Source organism: Macrosteles quadrilineatus, unplaced genomic scaffold (genome assembly GCF_028750875.1).
Source record: "Macrosteles quadrilineatus isolate MER2022 unplaced genomic scaffold, UCM_ALF_1.0 Scaffold_5__1_contigs__length_97177068, whole genome shotgun sequence".
NCBI classification, from domain to species: Eukaryota; Metazoa; Arthropoda; class Insecta; order Hemiptera; family Cicadellidae; genus Macrosteles; species Macrosteles quadrilineatus.
Genome location: NW_026542598.1, coordinates 73188092 through 73212231, shown reverse-complemented (window position 1 = coordinate 73212231; position 24140 = coordinate 73188092). Strand labels below are relative to the sequence as shown.

At 36.6% G+C, this 24140-nt stretch overlaps 1 protein-coding gene across 1 annotated transcript in view; it reads right to left on the bottom strand.

The window, feature by feature from the left end:
* LOC128994848 (midnolin homolog) overlaps positions 1-21823 on the bottom strand; it is a 59440-nt gene extending 37617 nt beyond the window's left edge. Inside the window, exons 1-4 of the mRNA XM_054419662.1 lie at positions 21348-21823; positions 14947-15034; positions 5298-5354; positions 1511-2086 (exon numbers count right to left, since the gene is read on the bottom strand). Coding sequence (XP_054275637.1) covers positions 1511-2086; positions 5298-5354; positions 14947-15034; positions 21348-21583 — 957 coding nt within the window. The 5' untranslated portion in view covers positions 21584-21823. The remainder of the gene's footprint in view (positions 1-1510; positions 2087-5297; positions 5355-14946; positions 15035-21347) is intronic.
* Between the last annotated feature and the right edge of the window lie 2317 nt (positions 21824-24140).

Below are 24140 nucleotides of genomic sequence, written 5' to 3'. Positions count from 1 at the left end.
ACATTGTTCAACAAGTATTTTACAGATCACGAGAAAAAAGATCTTCTAACCCCCCACTTTGCGCACGAGAAACCTCCGAAATTCAGAAACCTCTCTAAAAATACCCACGATTAGAGGAAAAGAAAGTTGGCACTCCGGATGTCCCCGGCGTGGGGCGGTGTTGGAGCTGTGAATCAATCGGCAGCATGAGCGACAGAACCAGAGAGAGAGAGAGAGAGAGAGAGCCAGGGGGTGAGATAGTGTGGGGGGGGGGAGGAGAGAGCAGCGGATCTGGACATGTCCCGGTTACACCATTGATTAGCGGGGGAAAGGCCCCAACTCCGCACTCCACTTACACGATACCTCCACAACACAACCAAGGTACAGTGGTGAAATACGAGAAGTGGGGAAGCACCGAGTGTAAAACAGATTTGCTTCGTTGAATTTTTGTAGGGGGGGGGGAGGACTTTGAACATAGAAACATCATACTGGTTCTCAGTGTCTCAAGAAAGTTGGAAAAGAAAAAATACATTTGCACCCAACCATAATGCAAATTAGGTATCTGACCCCACCATCCAAGTAATAAGTATCATTCCAATCAACCAATCGCTTCCATTTCATATTTGAAAATCCTGCTTTAGAACTCTGCTGCTTTTACGCTGTTGGTTAAAAGGAAAAAAACTAAAAAATCATAGTTCATACATTTGACTCTGTTTTCCCCTGTTTTCACTCATAAGAGTTGCTTTTTGAATACTTTTATGATAATAAATCAAAATGATAAAAAAATAGTAATCGTAAAAAAATACTTAATGCTTTCTTGATAATTTGGAGAGTATCCCATTTCCTTTTGGAATATAGACTATTGGTGGTATTACTGGTATTCAATCATAATAGTGCTAAATAATGTTTTGTACCCCCCTGCAAAACTTGCTAACCTAATTACTTGTTAAATCTAATGTTATTTAAATAGGGAATAAATCTTACTCGTGTAAAAAATAAAAATCCTACCAGATGAATGGAAATTCGCCAAGTCTGCGGGATTGCTGTAGAGGGCGGGTATTTCAAAATATTTGTTATTATTGTATAGAGTACTATTTTCTACTTCATATTCCTATTGTTTCTAAGAGATTTACTTTCTCTAATATCATGATAACCAGTCTGGCTTGACACCTGGTAATAAGTTATAACTGACTGGCTTGTTCACTCGCCTTCAAAACTTAAATTTACTGTTTCAATCTTAAGAAGGATCAATTCTTAAGATCAACACCTAGGTCCTTTGCCTAGGGCAGAGCCAGGAATAGTTATATACAATTCCTCGGAGCTGTAGCTTTATCTGTGTGAAATTTAATTATGATCGCTTTAGTAGTGTTTACGTTTACTAAGTACAAATAGACAGGCAGACACAGCTATTTATAATATTATAGATAACCAGCAAGGAAGCTTAACCCAATGTAATCCTTTCACATGCACTATTTAAAACCAAAATTAGATAAGCCACACTAAAAGTTAAAAAATTAGCAGAGATACTCACTTCTATAGAGTCAGCCTTTGTCGTTAAAACCTCGGAGGATAGTTGTTTGAGTGTCTGTGTTAGGTTCCTGGATGCTTCAGCCAGCGCTTTCGTATCCAACATGGGTTTTGCCGCTCCTGCTCTTTGCGAAGCGTTATCACACTTGCACGCACTTGTCACCGTGTCACTTTTTACACTATTGTCCACTTCCATCGTACTACTCGAACTTTCCGCGTCCACCTTCGGTGTAGAACTAGTCGTTTCGGATTTTACCGTTTCTTCCGAAGGAACTTCTGAGTCCGGTTTACGAGAGTCTAACAACGCTAGGAAACTACTACGTTTACTACACGTCGGCTTGTCCTTCTTAGGCGAGGTGGCTTCTATGGACTTGTTGACGATGGAGGTGAGAGAAGCTAGGGGGTCCGAGGTGGAAGGGGAGGATGTGGTGGTGGAGGAGAGGTGTTTGGTGGATCTCTTGGAGCTGCTAGAACTGCTGCTGGGTGTGACTGTGGACAACTGTAGCTGGATCAACATCATGTGATCTCCCAGCCTCATGGTCAGGTTGAGGGGAGCCTTGCCTGACAAGAAGTCGTTCACCTGCAACAACCAAAGTCAGAGATAAGACTACTGATCTATCTTAGGGAGAGAGAGTAATGCAACCATTCCGACTGATAACTGAAACTGGAAACAATCTTTGTCAAGTCAAAACACAAGGGAATCTCTTAAAAAATCATCTAGCAACACAGTCAAGTTAAGAGGAGCCCTTGCCTGACAGGAAGTCTTTTACCTGAAAAAAAGTCAAAGATAAGACTACTGCCCATTCCGGATGCTAACTGAATCTGGAAACACTCTTTGTCAAATCAAAACACAATACCTCTAAAGATCATCTAGCCACACAGTTTAGTTAAGAGGAGCCTAGCCTGACAGTGACCATGAGGCCTTAGTTTTTGTAAGCCTTTACAAAAACATACGAAAACACTCATTGCCAAATCAATTCAAACAACAAGGGAAGTTTCGCCAAAGATCATAGTCTCATGTTCGAGTTGAGGGGAGTCTTTACTGACAATAAATTGGCCACCTGCATCAACAAAGGTTGAAGATAACATTGCTTGGCAGATTGACCTTGAAGAAAGAAAAATGGTACCTTTCCAACTGCTATAAAACTAGGAACAATACATACACAACTAAAAATACTGTCCACCAGAAAGAAAATAGAAGAACGCTAACAAACCACTTTATAAGCGGAACTTCAACCACTGCATAAATAATAGACAGAACTCTAAATATCGCATAAACAGAACACTGCATGAACAGAACTTTAAACACTTAAACAGAACTCTAACCACTGCATTTTAAGAACACCAAACAACTGAATAAACATAAGAGCAACAACTACTGCAAACAAAAGAACTTCATCACTGGATCACAAGAATTCAATCAATTTAACACAGTCTCATGTGCTTATGGAAGACCACCTAATAAAACTTTATAAACCTTTCTATTGAAGTAAATAAATTGAACCTATACTATGCAATAAGGATAATTTTCTTTTGTCTTTGGATACAAATCAAAAGCAACTTAGGCTTTGCTAATTGCAGCAAGTACGCTGCAAATGAGGTATTTTTGCGTTGCATTTGACTAGGCGACATTCAACAAGCATATGTGGATGAAAAATGTTTCTGGTTACACGTTTTATATTTACTGTTACATAAAGTGTTATAAAACTGTCTTAGTCGTGTGTGAGACAGGTAGATGAGAGTCCTGAAGAAAAACACCTTATGTAACAGTGAAAGCAATCTGGCTTTAAGTTGATGAGTTTGTTGTTCCTAACAAGGATCGCCATTCATACAGTTTCAAACTTATACATACAGTTTTAGCAAAAATAACTACAGGTATTATCATGCCATTTAATAAAATGATTTAAAATGGAATTTAATAATCCAATTCAATTAGATGAAAAATATTAATCATCAAGCTTCAAGTAAATTAGAAGCCCTACTCCATACATTAACTAATTTTTCCAATCAGAATATTTTGCCACCATTTTTAATCAATTAAGTTAATTATCCGATACACAAGTATAGGAATAACTGGTAAGCAAGCACTTTATTCTGCTGTTGTTAGTAATAACCGCCTAACTATCTGAAACTAATAGATACTAGTGGCTTGTAGGGGCAATAGCCCCTATATTATAGCTCAGAGTAAATAAAACAAAATTTGTTTTATTTACTCTGAGATTATAGTAATTATTTTGTACAAATTATTGGTCTCATGGGTTACCCTACCTTGAATTATCATTTAACTTTTTTATTATGATATGTATAATAGTTATTACATACCTGCATAATGTGTTTTGATGTCTGCTCTATTTAAAATACAAATTCCAAAGGATATGCGGTGTGTTTATAATATAAACTTTCAAATCATAATACAACTAAGGAACATTTTCCAATAACAATCTTCATGACTATTAATTAAATATATATAGATTTCTTTAAATATAGACAAATTCACTTAGAAAAACACATATAGAGATAATGTCATCATCCAAATTGTAAAATGCTAATTAATTCTATAACAAAATCTCTCTGAAACAACATTTGTTGTTTAGTATCCATTTTGGTCTATTCCTTGGCCTTTATTTGGTTCTAGTGCTATTAACATCATCTACCCTCTTTACCCATCTAAAAGCAATATAAAGTTGACCATGGGTAAACACTGGGATTTTCAAATAAATGCCATCTTTTGTGAAGGTTCGGCCTTGCGCCACAATTTCACCAAATCAAATTGTGCAATGCACCACAATGAATGCATCCATCGTTCATTGGCCCTATGCTGTGTAATGCAATCTCATTTAAAATTGGTAATCTATACACAGGAATAACTTCATGTTCATCCGATGCTCATTTATTCTTCTTCCATTAATATCGTGCCAAATCTGGCGCCTGTAGTTCTCATTTCGAGGAACAATACCTCTGAGTGGTAGTCTTCCGACATTATACATTATTACTGTGCAAGCCATTGTAAAGTATTAAGTGTAAAAGTATCAAATTGTTTGTTCAAAAGATTTGATCTAATTTTCACTTTGTGTTGTTTACTACTTCACTAACAACTTTACAATAACAAAATAATGCACATTCAGGTGTGGTTATATTTTTCAATTTATATAATCACAGCTGTGTTTGCACTAAATAAAAAGACATAAAATTAGATTCCCATGCTATTTAAATGTGAATTGTTTTATTCCGTAATAACCTTTTGGTGCATAATTAAGAAAAATGAATAATTTTCCCCAAAATTTCATGCCTAGACCTTTAAAATGAGACCTCTCCCAGCTTTCTACGGCCTGCCGTTCACTCACAATTTCATTGTAAAATTTTGGGCTTACGGAATTAGATATATAGATAGATGAAACTTACATTATTGTTGGATAAATTGATAGTATGATAAGCATGAACTTTGATCTGGTACTTTCTAAAACTATGCAGGCTTATTTGAGAAACTTCCTTCAGACAAAATCAATATGCATCAACTCAAATCGCTAGTCTATCCACAAACCATTCACATAAACTTCACATTTCGGGCCAATTTTCAGGATAATATCTCAAGAGGAATATTTCATGGAGGGGGGATTTTTTGAGTGATACAGGAACAAAAGCCCATGGTCATTAGGTCAATGACAATAGTAAATATAAAGTAAACAATGAATTTTACGTTTAAATAACTGTGACTTCACTTTAAAAAAATGTAACTTGGCAAAGATTGTCCAACATAACCAAACATTTACCAAATAGGTGAGTGAGTTTACCTGTGAGTCATTTAGGCTTTCCAAAGCTTGCATCACACTCTGCTCTGGTCTTTGGGCCTGAAACAAACATAACAAATCAAAATCATGACGTAATTCTATAAAATAGCTTTTTTAAATAGTATTTGACGGATGTAAAATACACCTTTAGTACGAGTATTAACCAATTCTTTTATAAACATATATTTTTTACCTAGAAATTTATACTTTTCTTTAAAACCATCATGCTGAGCTAGACAAAACAATTCTGTATAACAAAGCGTTGTTGTACGACTAAATAACATTAAAAAAACACCTTTTCCCTTCCACCAAGCAGCAAACCTATGTACTCGACGAATCAAATCTAATTTTATTTAAATGGGGAATAAATATGTTTGTGGAAATATCCAATCCTACTAATATTATAAAATGAGAAAGTTTGGATGTATGGATGTATGGATGTATGTTTGTGACAAGTGAACGCGAAAAATACTGGTCGGATTGGGCTGAAATTTGGCATGATGATAGCTCACATTCCCGATTAACATATAGGCATATTCTTATTTCAAAAATCCTTTCGGGCTCCGCCCCAGTGATTCTGGAGTTTCCCATGTTAACCTTATGAGAAATGAAATTATTGAATCTTAACAGCTGTTTCAATTAAACAAGTTCTGTTCTGTGATGTTCAATAGCATTAAAGTTACAAAAATTACCAACAGGGTGCAGCACTATTATTTCTTTTACATTTATGACAACAGCTAATTTGCAACCAAAAGGTGAGTGAGCGTAGCGAACGAACTTCGACCTGGAGGCGAGTTAGCGTAGTGAACGAGCTAACCTGAAGGCAAGTGAGCGCAGCGAACGAGCTCCAACCTAAAGGTGAGTGAGCGTAGCGAACGAGCTCCAACCTAAAGGTGAGTGAGCGTAGCGAACAAACTTCAACCAGGACGTGATTGAGCCAAGCGAACGAGATAATCTTGAAAATTAAGAAGTTAAACGGGGCAAAGCCCGCGGGTTACAGCTAGTATTCCTATATATTAATAGGCAAGTATGTTTCTTGAAAACCTTGTTTCTTAACTTATCTGCATCGCAGGGAAAATCTACACATATGCTACAGTAGATGTGCAGAATCCCTTAAAAATTAAAACACTATAGCATACTAAAAGCATAGTATAAAAAATTAACATGGGCCTTATGGGTTGCCGTGTTGGTGACGAAATATAAACAGGAAAACAAATGGAAGAAATTCAAATGACATGTTTTATTAACAGCGTGGGATGAAAATAGAGTTTTAAGTCTGCACTTAAATATTTTTGGCCGAGTTTTCGACCACTGTACGCCCTCTAGTTTGAACTAAAATCCAACCAATTGAAATTTGGTTGCTGTGGCGCTGGTGTTGATTTTTGAGATGTTAAAAAGTGGAACTTTTGGATCAATCGTGGTTGTGTGGTCAGATGTGTAGCATCACCATACAAGGCGACACGTGTGTGTGTGTATGTGTGTGGATGTAATGCAGATTCCGGTAGGTGAGAAAGTAGGCCGAGAGTCGCAGTGAAACTCCAGTCACCCAAGCTGCACCTCGCCGCCTCTATACTTCCACCACACAACCAGAAACCTCTACAATCCCGAGCTTTCTGTGGAATAAATGAAATGCTGTTGGTATAGATTTTAACGTGTAAAAAATATACAGTTTAAAATGAGACTAGTTTAAAGTCCTAATTAGCGATTTCGCAAAAGAACATCTCACAAATTACGTAAATATGTTTGAAATACGTTCATTTTAGGTAATTTAGTTTTAAACTAGAGTTAATGACTCAATAAGTGAGTTCTTCTGACAACGCGCTAATACCATAGATTAAACATACTCCCTTAGGGGATGTCCCTTAGGGGATTAAACAAACATACTCCTAAGGGAGTATGTTTAATCTATGCTAATACATTGCCCCCAACATCCTACTCCCACGTGATGGATGCTAAATGCAATTCAGGATTTCTGTCGTATGCAAACACTTTTCAACCAAAATAAGAGGATAACTTACTGTTGTTATAACATTAGTATGCTGTAGTTGCATACTCTACGTCACATCTAAAAGCACGTGAACGAGTTCAGTTGTTGTATAATCAAGTAGCGGCCGACAATGGACTCGGCTCAAATCAAGTTGCATAAGGATGCGCCTAGTCACCTACAAGAATGGTTATAAACACTAGACATAACCGAATAAGAATGAGATAGTTACAATGTGACCTGAGAAAGGCCTGTAATTATTTACCTACTTTATAAACACTGAAACCTTGATTATTTCTATAGTTTTCCCTAGACAAACTAAATAAAACATACAAAAACTAGGTTGTTTTAGACTTTCGTTGGACTTAACAATGGGTACTAAAAACCTATAACTATACAGTACGTATTTGAGGGCGTGATAAACATTCAATGATATTACATTTGCGTTTTCTTTACACTGCTTTCGCAGCTACAGTATAGGCCTACTGTATGTTTAGTTTTAGAGGATGCTATGGTTTACTAAATCGTAAACCACAACAATAGAGAAAAATACAGTACGTAATGTAGTTAGCACACTCTATGGTAACTGATTGTAAGTTGGTGCTGTTAATGTTGAACGTAGTAGCAAAAATGCAATAACAATTATCAGCAATCTTACTTTGAAGTCTTCGCGGTACGAGTTCCATGTGAAGAGTACTGAACTGTATGAATTACGTATCAACATTTACGATCCAATGTGTGAGAAGAGAGAAAGCTGATTTAAAAGTAACCGATCGGCAATAATTATGTTTTACGGCGAAAGTCGTGTAAAATTAACATTTGACAAAATTAGAGTTGGAGTGCAGCCAGCAATTTATGAGGAAAATACCATTGCAAACTACATCGCAATTTCCGCACAACAGTACTACCCTTGGCAATTCCCAGGTACTGTTTATCACACTTTGCACATATGAATGCATCGTTTGCATTTTTCGAATGAACTCCGTTCTAACAAAACTATTTGAAAAGTATTCATAATTTCAAAATATATTATAATTCAAGGGAAACCGCATGCCACGACTATATTTTCTCTGACATGGAATAGGTATTTTCTATCGCTATCCTCATACCAAAACAGCCGACGACCAAAAGGCTTTAATTTGAACAAATTTTAAATCGGTAAAATTATCAATACTAAGATACCTCGTACCTCAATTCCAGGAATGAAATGGTTTACCAATTAGCACAACTATACAAAACATAACTGTTAGAAACAACTAATAGTAAGGAAATGCAAGTTTTTAATGGAATGGCTATTTTAAAAATACGCACGAAGTGTTTCACGGGAATCAATTGCGATAGCTTAAAACAGTGTCATTAATCTAGATTCTAGGTAATTGGAATTCACAAACAATGCGATAATCGTAGCATTTCTGAGCGACAAGACTTACTTTTCCAGGAACGGTTACACTGCTATTTGTGGTACCACATTTACAACACGTGGGACCTGTACTACAACGCCATATCGAGTTTCACACCCCCGTGCCGGATTTTCCGAGGCACCATGAAAGTATTGACGACAGGACGGGACGGGCCGGGGCCGGGTCGAGTAGAGCGGCGTTGCCGTGCATTGCGACGTTGCCGTTTGTCAGCTGATACACCTACTACTGTGTGGTGTGCACGGCTCTGCTCGCAGCTTTCTATCCTCGTCTCAGTCTCTAGCCACTCGCATATTGCTGCCAGATATGTTTTACCTACGTTGAAACTGGTCGAACATGCCACACTACCATCCCCAGTATACAGACTTCAAAACATATCCTTTACCTTTACCTTTACCTTTACCGGTTCTTCATCGTTGCCCAGCCATAGCTGGATAGATTGCGAAAATGTTTGTATCGTACTGACTACCATTTCTGTCACACACTTTACTTGCTTATCGTACGTAACATGTAGGACTAATACCCCTGACAGTATACCGACGTCAAAAAGTATCATACCGACTACCATCGCTGTCACACACCTCTGCCAGACCACTACCTACCACCCCTGACAGTATACGACCTCAAAATAAAACATATCGTACTGCCTAACATCCATGTCACACACCGCTTCCAGGCATTACCTACCACCCCTGACAGTATACCGACGTCAAAACATCGTACTGACGCTGCTGGCAGACTCTGTAGGCTACCTTTGTCAACTTATCGTGGATCTTTCAATCCCCGAGACCACACGTCAGATAAGGATCGGACAGTAACCTTATTTCCAGTTCTTCTGTCAGTCAATTAACCTAAGTAAAACGTATATATAGTGCGTAACACCACGTAGGCCTACTGATTCCCCTTGGTATGCAAAACGTGGGTTTCATGAACCTTGGACAATGTATAAGCATAAAAATCATATAATTAATTGTGGTTTTCGTGGGAAAGTTAATATTTAAACGCACCAAAATTAAAAATGAAATGGTTAGACCCATCTAACACGACACTAACGCCGTATCAATTTAGCGATGGAATATAACATGAAAATGTACAACACCCTCAGTCTAACACAATTACAAACATTTCTGACAGAAACATTCCACAAAACGGTGACGGTGAAAGTCTGCAATGGTCGAGATTGTCGAGAATTCTGTAAAGTAATTTACACAGCAAAAAGAAAGTGTGAATCGCTTAACATTTCACTCATTGCGGTGATGAATCACAATCCAAGAGCACGATGCTTACTCAGGCCATATAACACACTGTCTACGACATATAATTTAGCAGATTATTTTTGCGTGTGTAATATTAGCGTGTTTTAAATTCAATAATAATGGCTGAAACGTATTAACGTTCGAAATGTATAGGCCTACAGACTCAAACCGGTTTTAAAATGTAATTTTACAAAATTCCTTGCAACATCCTAACTTTCGAATTTTGTTACGAATAGTTTATTTTCGAACTAATCCGTCCCAGCTTGAACAAACACAACAAATCGGCCATTCCCCGCGTCCCAGGCCGATAACAAAGTCCATTATGATAAGTCTGTGACGTCACGGCCACGCGCTAGCGACTTGGGATTGAAAACACGACATGTCGTGCCAGCTAGCAACGAAACACATTTCACACAAGAAAATAGAAATCACGTATAGCTTGTGTCAGTGATAGTCGTGGGTTAGTGTGAGACACTATAAATGGATATCAGAATATACAGAGCAAACCTATTCAAAACTATCAATTCTGATCTTTGGCATAATTCAATATAGCCATTGTACTTTGTAAAGTGACTCACAGACTGGATGGAACAATTAATTTTCAACCATAAATCACGAATGACTAAGACAAGCCCACGGTTTATAATAGGCCTACAGCTCGTCAGTCGTCATAACACCATCGGTTTCCACAGACAAAACTCAATTTCGCGGGACCATGCCTACACTACATCCCAACTTGAGTTCTTCAATAAACCTTTAGCCCATTGCCATTATTACACTAGTTTCAATTCACATTCAGTTTTAAAATACGCATCCAGCGTTTAGTGTTGTTGTCTTTGATTCAACTAATTGATTAGCCAACTGCGTGAACATTTTCACTGTGTTCGTAGCCATTCCTTCTTGCAAAGAACACACAACATAAATTATCGAGGATAATGTTCTTGAAAATATAATAAGTTATTTAAAAAAAAACTTGATGCAAACCACAGCATGAAAAGCTATAGCATAATATACTAAAGTACAAGTTTATGTCATCATTCCAACAAAGGCAACGAATGCACTCATGCACCAAAAGTAGCGCATTTTAAATTTAAATTGCTTGCAGACAGATTCGCCCACGGAACACAGAACGTATATTTAGAACACAAAGAGAAGCCCCGGTGCTCAGACGGAAACAAGTTTTTCACGTTCAAAGTGAAACTTCACCCGGTGGGGGAGGGTGTGGGTCGCCGGTTGGGGGGGGGGGGTATTGCGGACCCTATAGGATTTTCTCTTCACGGATTCACAACAATGAATGCGCCACGGCCACAGCCCCTAGTGAAGTAGCAGGTGAAGACTTTGCTTTGTAAGAAGAAGAAGAAGGTAGACAGGTGAAACTACTGGGATTGTATTGTGCGAACTGTTACTGGATTGGAATGAGAAATGTCCCTAGCCTCTACAATGCCAAATGAATCAGGTTGAAAAATTCTCCATTTTTGGTATTCACTGGATTATACTGGTTTGCTTTAAGACAAGTCTGATACCGAAATATGTGTACCAAATGGTCCAAGAAAAATTTTTAAAGCATACGAAGTAATCATACTAATCTATCTATATATTAATAGGCAAGCATGTTTCTTTAAAACCTTTTTTCTCAGGTCGTGTGCATCGCAGGGAAAATCTACGCATACTGTTGGAAAGATATTTTCCTGTAGATGTGCAGAATGCCTCTAAAAATTAAAATAGGCTAACAAATAAGCAAAAAAAATTAATTTGAAAACTTCAAATAATTAACATGGACCATATGGGTTGCCATGATGGTGACGAAATAACAAAATGTAAACAGAAAATCAAAACAAATGGAAGAAATTCCAATCACATGTGTTATTTACAGTGTGGGGAGAAAATAGAGAAGTCTGTACATTAATTATTTTTGGTCGAGTTTCGACCACTGGACGACCTCTCGTATTATATAAATGTGGTGAAAGTGTGTTCATTTGAAGTTCACCGGTCGGATTGGGTTTTAATTTGGTATGATGATAGCTCACATTCCCGATTGATATATAGACTTATTCTTATCTCAAAAGTCTTTTCGGGCTCCGCCCCAGTGGCTCTAGAATTTCCCATGTTAACCTTGTGAGTACTGTATTAATTTTTCCAGCTGTTTCAACTACACAAGTTGGTTCTATGAATTAAATTGCATTAAAAAGGTTGCAAGGTTTACGAACAGGGTGCAGCACCATTAATTCTTTTTGCGTTTATGACAACAGCTAATTTTAACCGGAAGCAACAACAAAAAGCTGTGAGAACTTAATTTTTTCTATTGTTTAGGTGCAGTGGTAGAACATTATGGCTATGGTAGATGTGCTATAGTATAGTAAACAGTAAATTATAGTAAACCAAATTTTCTTATGACGTTCTGTCCTCTCCAATTGCAAACATAAAGCATGAGTATGACTGCAATAAGCATTTTGGGTTACTCTGCTAGTCAAAAATATATCTTGGCGATTATGTATAGCAGACTGTCATTCCAATTTATTGTAATAAAAGTTTCTAACTGTAACATGGAAATGCAATGTCTATCCATGGACAAAGCTAATAACTCAGGGGTTTTAGTGTCTGCTAACCTTAATTTCTATAAGTAAAGAGAAGAAACTATTTATTGTTTGCATGAAGATAGGGAGTTTAAAAGATTAAATTTGATAAAGAAAAGAGATTACAGAGACAAAGGTCAAAAGGAATATCAACTGGCAAATTCATGTTGGTTTAGAAACTCTGATGTGGTCAACATTAACCTAGAGATAGTGTTTAAATGCTCAAACTTACATACCAAACATAGATGGTAATTAATTAACATTGTTAAAACTTTACTCACACTAATTGATCAAAGTCTAAATAACTCAAACTTTAACTAATCATTTATTAAAGTAAAAAATATTCATTAAAACACCCTACTCTTGCAAATGTTTGCTACATTTTTGCTTCAGTTAGCAACTATTTCCAGGATTTTACAGTACAGTTACATTATTTAAAAACTTGGTCAAACTTTCTGGGATAGACCAAATAACAGTTTAACTGTCGATATGTTATCTCTCATCTATATATTTATTTGTGTATCATTGGAAAAACAAACTTAATGTTGACAAAAAATATGTTGTTATAACCACTGACAAAGCAGTTTGAGAAACTCAAGACCTTAGGCTCTACTAGACGGAGTTTTAAAAGCTAAACACAATTTTATTAATATTAAATTTCAATGTTTTATAGAGATTTCCCACAAAATGAACATTTAAAACACGCAAGATACTAAAATAACAAATCTATCTATCTTCTATCTATATACTGTAATTAATACGCTTTACATTAAACTTTATGAACAATAAGGCTTTTTGATTTAAGATTTAACCCCACTACCAAAATGTTCGTCGAGGTGTATAGATTTGCAAACTGACCTTAGATTTTTGAAAAGGCCGCTTGGGCTCTGCCCTAGTGGCTTTTAAAGTTCCCATGTTTATCCTTGAAGAACATATTTGTTTACATTATGATCAGCTGGATAATTTAGTTAATGTCAATATTTTAGTTGCAATTAAGGAAAAGTGTGCTACAAAGAGTATTTAACATTTCTAGATTTAGCCGGAGTATGTTTTATCTATGCTAATAGTACCAAGATACGTACGTACATCTATGAAGAAAAAAACTATTCTATCTATAACCACTTATTCTACATCGTTTTAATTTTACCCCGGGTTTGCTGCTAGTCAGTTAATAATAAATCCACCACTTAAAACCATAATGATTTGAACATGGGCAATTTGCTAATGATTAATCTTTGTTTGCCAATGTGTTCATTACATAAATTAAATATAACTTCAAAGTCAAGTATGAAGGTTACGTACCAAAAAACCTTTTGAAAATATCAACAAGGTTTAATGTTTTTTATTAATTATTTTACCAAAAATATTTTTAAAATGCAAAATAAAAGTTCAATGTAAGAAAGGTTGGAATGAATAGTTGATGTAATTAGACCTTTGGTTGATTAACTAGCCAACATGGAATTGTACACTAGTGGCTCAGCCATTTCCCTAGATCAGCATTCACTTGACCTACTTTCTACATAGAATGATGTAATAATCACGCAGCATAAAAAAAATTAATATTTAAATAATTTAATTAACATTGCTTCATTAAAAAAAAACCTCAATAAGACACGGGACCTTTTGAGTGAAGAGGGCTGGGTCCTAGTTTTGGAAAGCTGAGTTATAAGACTTACAAGCGAATTTCCCCCTTGGAAAGTGGCTAATACCCCAAGTGGTGTGGTAAGACCTACTAGTAGACCTTTCCATTTTGATGTTCCAAGAGGCCAAAAACACTATTTGTTAGAATTTGTATAGGACATGATAAATACATAAGGCTTATATATGGGTTTGTGTGTTCGTGAACTTGATAAATCGAGTAAGTTTGGTCCGATTTGGATAAGACTGAATAAGAATGAATGAGTTTGTGAGCAAGATCAGGGTAATGTGAACAAGGATGGGGTTTAAAATTGTACAAAAGTTGGTTTAGTCAACTGTTTACCCAATGTTTAGTCAAACATGGAATCGCCCAATTTTTAATATGACCATTGCGTAGATCATTTTCTATATTGAAGCTTGTTGAAAAATTAAAGGTTACGGAGATAATTCCTAAATACCTAACATTTAAAAATGTCATATTATTCTTGTGGAGTAAAATCTAAGTACTCGTTAATCCTAATGGTATTTGAACAGGAAATAAATCTGACATATTTAAGGAAAATATTTAATTTAAATCTAAATGAAAATCCGCTTAGTCAGCAGGTTTGCTGTGGGGAGTTAGGATAAAATTGTCAACCTACTGATTCCTACGCGAATCGGATAACCACACATTTATGACATGAATCAAACCGAATAGAAACTTGACTTAGGTACAATGGATGGAAACTATGTTACAAAGTACAGTTGAGTCGTAAGACATTCAAGGTCGCAAGGTTTACTCACCAAGAGCCCTGTTTCTACGCTGGGCAGGAGAGTGAGCCGGCTGCCATCAACTAGCTGATTCTCCTGTACTGTTCCGTCTCGCAATTGTCTGAAACAATAACAATCGTTAAATTCCAAGCTAAAATAAAACTAATATTTAAAAAACAAATTCAACACTACTCTTCCTATTGAGGTCTCAATGTTCTTAAAATATGGTGTCGGTGGCTCTGTTAGGTAGCTCAATAGGCTGTGGAACCAACATTGTCTCAGGGCTGCATTGGATGTTTGATGTTTGCTGTTTAAGTTTGATGATACGCTAAGAAGATTTACCTACACCAATGAAAAATATACATGTATTTGCCTAATCTGATGAAAAAACAGAAATTTAAAGGAAAAGATCTAAATGGAAAGTCCCTGGACCCCCTTGGTGGGTGTTTGTTTTAAAACTCAATAATTAAGAGAATAACTTAGTGTCTTGAGAAAATTTCTATCTTAGTAGAACACAAATATAGCAGTTATTGGCTGTGGTAGTAAATTAGGCCCTAATTAATACTGAATAGTACCCCTAAAGTAAAACTAAACTTAAACTACGTATGTTATTATTATTTTTTTTTACCTTATCTACAAAATTTGGCTATTTTAAGCACTCTTTACCTTTGGCACTTTTGGGGGAAACAACTACTTCACCCTGAAAAATGTATTTGAATATCGCAAAAAGCACTAGGCCTAAACTTAGAAATCAATAATTTTTGGCGTTTGAAAATTTTCTTATTTTCTTTATAAATAGGCTACCTATGTGTTTTTATTTATTTTAAGGGTGAAATAGGTGTATCCCCAAAGGTGTGTTGACAAAAGCCTACTTAAAGGATAGTAGTGCTTAAAATAGCCTAATTTTGGTGGATAAGGTAAAAAAATGCAATACAACATAAGTACTCATAAGTTCAGTATTACCTTAATTTCATACAAAGAAGCTGAAAAGACATCTAAATCAGTTGATCCCTTTTATTTTTTAATTTCATTCCTCGATAAACAAAAAAAGGTTTTTCATCTTGCACTAGGTTTCGCTTTGTCTAAGGTTCTTGACGGCTCTTACTAGTCAGACTGATTTATTTCTACAACATTCTTCAAATTTCTGTGGACTCAACTGTTGTATCCCCTAGGCCTATTTTTTTTGTAGGGGTTTTTTTTACTCTTACCTTAATCGTGAAATAGCTTATAGTCTAGTTTTTGTCGATTAGTCGAAGACCACTAACCAAAAAGGCTGCTTTAGGATTCAATCTGATGGTTAGGGACATACTGGTATTATAATTTTAGAATTTAAACGGTAGGTTAAGCTAAACCAACGATAGGTACCAATAATCTAACTAATTTAGGCCTAGATAGTATTGGGAGTACAATAATGCAGGTAGAATATATACATGTATTGAGAATAAGATGTTCCTTCTTCAAAGTAGACCTACCGAATAAAGGTAGGCACAAGTAGTTAAACATATTTAGCTCAAATCCTTAACCTAACCATAACAACCAGTCACAGATAGAGTGGAGCCTAGAGAGGGGCCAACCAAGGTTGGATATGTAGGTCATATTGTTCTACCGACTCTCTTCACTCCAAACAACCAGCGACCAGGGCCAACCGCCATCACCTCTGCCTAGACCTACTTTCCGCGACACGCCACCATACAACCAACACCATGTAGGCTATAGTTAGTAGCAAGACTATTATGCCCCTGAGTTTGATTTAGAAAAGATTAACATGAGCATAGGTCATCGATCAATTCCTTAGATGGGGTGATTGGTTTGGAAAATAAACGTAATCAGCTGACATTTCTCCCATAACCTTGTTAATGACCCTTACAATGGGTAAGCGGTGGAAGTAACTGAACCATGATATTTCATGGGAAACACAAAAATTTGTATAACCTTTGAACCGTAAATTGCATAGGGGATTGTAGGTAACCATGACATGTAGGCAGCCAACCCATTTTAATCAAAATAAGTCTCAGGTAAGTTAGTTCTTCAAGCTGCTTTGTGTGGATCTGATTTTATGTCATTCTATTGATTTTTATGAAAAATCACCATTAAGTTAAAACTTAAGTCAAGATCGTAAAAAATGTAAAAAGCGCCTGGAGAGGCCATAAATTACTACCCACTTACAAAGTTAAATTTAACGAAAATCGGGCCACAGATGTAGTGTCAGCTCTGTACACATCCACACAGGCACATAGATACTATTTCAAAACCCACTTCTTTGGGTTCAGGAAGACCCAAACGGATATTTCCTCAAAAAATCAAACAAAAAAATGTTGATGAAAACAATAGATTCTCCATAGCCAAGTAGGGCCTACTCTTCAAAGTACCGGTACTAGGCCTATTTAAAAAATACAAGCATTTTTGAAATAGGTTGTACTTTGGAAACGGTGTTTTTCTTTTTAATTGTACAAAAACACACTGTAGGTAACATAAACGGCTGCACTTTAGTTTACTTCCTACATTTACTCACATACTGCAGTTTGGTTAAACGTAGTCAGCAAACTGACATTTAGTTTAGGTTTAGCTTATAACAGTTTCATTTTATAATCAGCTGGAATTTAATGTATAATGTATAGCCTAAAAGCATACTAGTAACAACTCAATTCATTATAACCTAAACTTTTTTACCTCCCTCATCTTTTTAAACCTAACTTCAAAACACTTAATGCAGTACCCCTGAAATGCCAAGAACTGTATGTAACATATTGTCAGAGAGTCCACATCTATATCTCTATAATGTGACAAAATCCCCTTTATAGAAAACATTATTGTATACAGAATCACTATTTCTCTAGTCAATGATCACTTAATGTTATAAGTTAATCAACAATGTTATTTTTCTCATCGGTTACTCTCTTTACTCGAACTTAGCATAGCAGACAGACTAGCAGCACAACCCTCATCTAATGTCAAGCTACAGACCTATCTCTATTATTCCAGCACTGGCCAAAGTGTTTGAGACTGTTATGAAGGACCAGTTGGTGTCCCACTTTGAAAGGAACAAGCTATTCGCAGAAGCACAACATGGATTCAGGGAGAAGGGAGAAGAAATCAACATTGACTGCCGTGTTGAAACTGGTCTCTAGTATTTTGGACACATATTTGAGGAAAGAGGTCCAGCATCCCTTGTTCTTGCCGATTTAAGTAAGGCATTTGAGTGTGTTCCGTCACAAAGTTCTACTGCAAAAATTGAAGAAATATAGTCTCCAAGGACCAGTCCTACATCTGCTGTACTCCTATCTCCAAGACCGTCAGCAGATAGTCTCAATACGAGGAGCCTCATCTTCCCCCCTTCCAGTGAGACATGGTGTCCCACAGGGCTCCGTCATGGGTCCAGTGCTCTTTATCATTGCGGTAAATGACTTAAATTTGCTAGGTGATATCCTACTCTTTGCAGATGACACCACCATATGCTCAAGGGGTAAAACACTAGAAGATGCTAGAAGATGCAAGTCTGAGGGCAAATGAAATTTTCAACAAGGCAAAGACCTGGTTTGAAGTTAATAGGCTAAGCCTCAATGCCGACAAACCCAAACTATGACATGCAGCCTTAGCCAGGGTTGCCAGCCTGAGACGGTGAAACTGTTGGGCTTCCAACCCGACTCAAGACTAATGTTGAACGAGCATACAGAAAATGTCTGCAAGAAGCTGTCAAGCGTTGTACACCCGCTGCATAGGGTTAAGCCACTTTTGTTAAAGGAACATCTAACCATAATTTATCATGGGCTCTTTCATAGCCATCTTAGCTATGGCCTGCAGCTGTGGGGCCATATATCTAGTTGTGATGCCATCTTCCTTCTCCAGAAAAAAGCTCCTCGGCCGACTATCTAGACCACTGTAGGCCAATTTTTCGGCAACTGGGAATCCTCACTGTGTGCAGCAATTATATTTTCGTAAGCCTACTACACGTCAAGGTAAACATAAGTCACCTTTTGTACAAGAGCAGAGATGCATGGCCTGAATCTTCGACATGGCATCAGATTAAACCTCCCGTACTACAGACTCACAAAAAAAAGGACTGTTTCCCTCACCTGGCCCTCAAGATGTTCAATAGGCTGCCAGCTGGAGTTAAATGCCTGGATGACAATAGTTTCAAGACCAAAATTAAGTCCTGGCTCATTGGTAGAGCATATCACTCACTGAAAGAGTTCTTCGAGGACAACTTTAGCAACCTTGTCTAGCCAAAACAAAACATTAACGCAATCAATTCAGTAACACTGGTCAAAGATGAAGACTTCAAGTATCAAGTAAGATTTGGTTTTGGTAGGGTATTCTACTAGGCCTATTCTAGTTCTAGTTGTAAGCCGCGTTTACACCGGAGTTTGAAACACGAGTTGCAAACAAAAATTGCAAACATCTCTAAAAACGTCCATTTTTAGACAAAACATTTCACTGTTGCAAACAGTTTTTTGGTGTTTGCAACATAAATTTTTGTTTCCACCTGAAGTCCGTAAAGATCAACAGAGAGTTGCAAACTCTTGTTTGCAACACTGGTTTCTGTCACTATGTGCCATTGAAACACGAAACCGAAACATTTCCCCGCCATCCCCTACGCTGCCACCTCCACTCTCACTCACATGATCACTCGCACCACCCTGTGTCTCACTCAAGTGTCATTACCCTGTCTGGACCATGGAGGAAGGGTCTGGACTTCTACTAGTAACCTCATGCTTGTTGTGAGTGATCAGTAGTGAGTGACAATTGAAATTTAACTGAGTGAGATGGAATGGGGAGATGACAACATTCTAAAGTTAATTAGCTTGTAGGCCTACAGTAAGCAGCAATTTCTATGGAACCAACCTATTTCCGATTACAAAAATAAAAAAAATAAAAACCACCAAGGCTACGGGCGAAAGTGAAAGGATACACATGGAATGACATTTCATTCAAAATGACATCCTCAGAAGGACTGATCCAGGAACCAGAACATAAGACGAGTCATAATCAACGTCGAAAGTGTTTCAAACATTTTCATAAAACATGGTAGCCTAATAAAACCATGAAATAAAAATTTCAAACTTTTATTTGAAACTACTGTTTGCAATTATTTGAAATACTGAACTGTTTGCAATAAACGTTTGCAACGTTTTGTTTGAAACTTCGGTGTAAACGCAGCTGTAGTGAAGTGATGTGTCATCAGGCCTAATTGCCAAATGCCAATCAGATCAGAGTTAGTTAACTTAAAAGATCTTTCAGTTGCTTGATGTAGGCTATGTGTGGTTGAAAACATCAGCTGTTGGCTTACTTAAAACACCCACTATTCATTTTTCTCGTAAATGTCAACCATCCTAACCTTGTTTATTCTAATGTTGTACTTATATTTTTACGGTGATATCTTAAGAATAATTATCAGCGGTGAAAAATAATGGTATAGGCCTATTTGGATTCAGGATGTATAAAAAACTAAGTTATAAAGTAAGATACTGTATCAAAATTAAAAATTTGTTTGGAGGCACCTATAGTAGGCTAAATAAATGCCCACTTTAAGCCTCGCCGCTCCACTATGTTTTCATCCTTAGCCTGTCTATCTCAGACTAAGAGGCAACCTACAACAAGACCAAAGGGACAATGGCTGGGGCTGGCCCAGAGAGTAAATTCCATTCACCTATCCTGCTTCACTGAATCAACACATTAAAACTTTAAGTAAAAGAAGAGGAAATAGAAAATTTAAAAAAAGTAATAACCTATGGCTATTAACTTATGATAACCTTAACTTAAGCCTGAAATACATGTGAAGAAGTCCCATGTCGCATTGCGGGCCTTAGTTACCAAAAATTATAATGAACTTATCAGAGCTAGGGCCACATAAGTTAACTTAGGACTACCTAAACTTAGTCCTAGTAACTTAAGAGATTATTACCTGTATCCAACCTAATTTGCCCAGTAGTTAGGCTGGTTAAGTAGGCCTAATTAAATTAACAATTTAACTTGGTACCTACTTGGCCTTATTGGAATGCAAACCCAATTTATTTATTTAGTTAACTTACAGTAGATATAAGTTAGGTAACATGAATTGATTACGGTACATCTTTTCAGATGTTTGCCTGTAGAGGCCTAGTTCTAAAGCATCAAATTTCTCCTACCAGGATTTCCAAATCGATGAAGACTTAGGCCTACGATGAAGTGGTGTAAGCTATGCCTACTTAACTTAGGTCCCGTAAAACTGAACTTACAAACATAGGTAGGCTAGGCTAAGTAGAGTGTCTTTACAATGTCATTCCAAACAGTAGAACAACTGTGTGCAAGCATTTCCTAGGAATTTCACTCTACTTCAGCCTTGATAGGATTTAGGCCTACAAACCATTGCCTCAGGTAACTTAACTCTCAGAAGAAGGAAGATAGGCCTAATTAGGCTAACTTACTTAGGGCCAAGTTATGTGTTATATTCTTACCTTTCTCTGTGCAGCAAACATATCCGTTCTTTTGGCACTTTTAATTTTTTTGAAATTAATTTCTTAAGATTTTCTATTGTCTCGCTTTTCGTTACTGCCAAATCGAACTGTCCACCAGTAGTTGGTGTTACCGAAATTGTAATATTAGAAGGGGAATTTTTACAGCCACACCCCGGGTCACTCTCGGAATGGTTTTGAGTACTTTCTGTCGTAGCATTAGCACTGCTACTCTCCATTGTGGATATAAAAACTCACTACACCAACGCCACCATACACTGACGAAGATCGCACAGAGAGATTTCACTTTTCTCGCACAACAAAGGATCTCGATTGCCAAAAATGCTTGACGACACCACCCTTGTACCAACCGCGACGAACGAAAGTCAACTGAATTGCACTGACTGCTACTGCCGGACAAACAGGCAAGTGGCAGGTACAATACGTTGACTCCAACCTCCGACTGACGACAGAAGGACTTTGACTTGGACTTGACTTGACTGACTGGCTGGCAGCCTGGCAGGAGCAGCAGCTGGCAAAAACAAGGTTGGCCAACGAAGTAAAGATATATTTCCCGGAAATCCCCGATCTCCCATTTTAGTGTCCCACCCTAAATGGCCCCCAACCCAAAGCCTACCAACGTTAACGTTGGCTTGGCTTGGGGGTTTGCTAACGGACACAAATACACACACACAATGATGAATTTGAACGGATTTTTCTTTTAGCCGCCGAGGACATAAAAAACTTGAAGGAAAGAAGAAGAAGAAGAAGGACATAAAAACCGCCGCAGCAAACCTGCGGATTAATTAGCGAATTTCCATTTGCCTGATTGGATTTACATTAAATGTTTCCTTAAAAATATCACATTTATTCCCTATTTATAAATAGCATTAGTTTAAAGAGTAGTTCGCTCTCATTGATTCTGCATTATGAATTAAATGATCTGCAGCAAGCATAATGCAAAACAAAATACGGTCTAGTCTGGAATAGTACATTTCATCACTTGGCCTAAATAAAATAAAATCTATAAAATATAAAAATATAAAATCTATAAGATATATAAACAAAATTATAAAAATTGCTAAATTTTATTTACGAAAATGTGTAGTTAATTATTCGGTTCTTTCCCGTTAATTCACTACCACTACTTTTTTATTGCAATTCCGATATTTTTTACAGTTTGCCTAGTCTATGAATAAATCTATACTTATCCATTATAAAACGAAACTATTCGAAACTAACCACTATTTTTCTAGTAATCATGAAACTAACCTAACCAACCAAAGTTGCTGATCATGACAAATTCTGTTAGTGAATAAATGGAATTGCAAATAAAAAAAACATTAGTGGTAGTAAGTTAAATTTACGGAAATGAACCAATTATTCTTCCTATAAAATATGAAATTCGATATAATTGGAAATTTTCTTATTTGTGAGATTCAAATTTATGCAGCCTTGCTTATTATTACTGACAACCCGAAAAATAACGGCACAAATAAAAGTATTATATCAAATAGAGGGCATCGTTGGCATCGAGTAATATTTCCCCTAAAGTGGGAAATTTAATGTAGTTGGGGAAATTTCGTGCCGGTCAGAACCTTCAGTCTGTATCCCTGTGCAACTACTGCCAGCTAAGCCAATTATTGCCAAAAGCAAAAGCCAAAAAGCGCCTAACTGGAAAACATTGATTTATGAGTGTATTTCACTTGTTTACAACTGTGACTAAACTCAAATATAGCATTTATCATACCCATCATGAACCTAACAACATGTCCTGATGATATCATTATGTAAGTTCTAAAAATGATATTGTCTTGTTTTCGGAATTATTTGCAGTCCTAGCAATGCAATCGTAATGCCACATACTTTATTTACAGGGCCATGAAAAACACCCACGTGACTTTATGGGTCCATTTAATCTTAAGGGGTAAAACTTAATACAACTAAATTCCCTCTGTAAAGCATTTAGGCACCTTTATTCGTGTATAACTGTTATAAATATTTTCGTTGGTAAATTAACGAATTTCTTAACAAGGAAACCCTATTACCATTACAGTACCATTATTGTTGACTCTAAATCCGAAGTGGCCGAGACTGATTTACTTTTTTACTTTGATGTCCCCAAAGTCTAAAAACACTAATTATTGGTAACATTCATATCTACATAAAAAATAAATATCTGACATTAAGGGAATATTTTAGTGAAAATTTAGCCAGGTAAATAGAAATTTGCTTGGTCTGTTTCATGAGTGAGGGAATAAAGATTGCTGTAATACTTATACCTCAGAACAGAAGAAGAGATGATGTAATATATTTGCTATAAATAATGGAGATAACAACTAGATGTATATCATGGACTTCGGATTTAATAAATATGACAATAACTTCGTGATCACTATTATAATAAAAATGTGAAAATGCAACACCCAATACCTTAGCACTAAACTGTTTCTGATTCAGCCTTCTATAAAGGAAGACTGCCCGTTAAACATTTCTATCAGCCGGTAACATTCGGAGATTTGTAGGAGCCTGTCAAATTGCACCAAGGAACAATGCTATTGCATAATATAATGAATTACATAATACTACTATAATTATTTAAATAAAAACTACTAAAGCAAATATGGTGATCAGCTTTTGGTACCAAATTAGACATGCCATTAATTAATTAAAGTGTATGTGGATTCTTGTAACGGAATGTTCCTCAAAGAGGACAAAGTTGAACGTACGTTTAGTAAGACATGTTAAGCCTATATTTGTTCTTTAGCTTTTATTTTGGGATAGGCTAGTTGACAA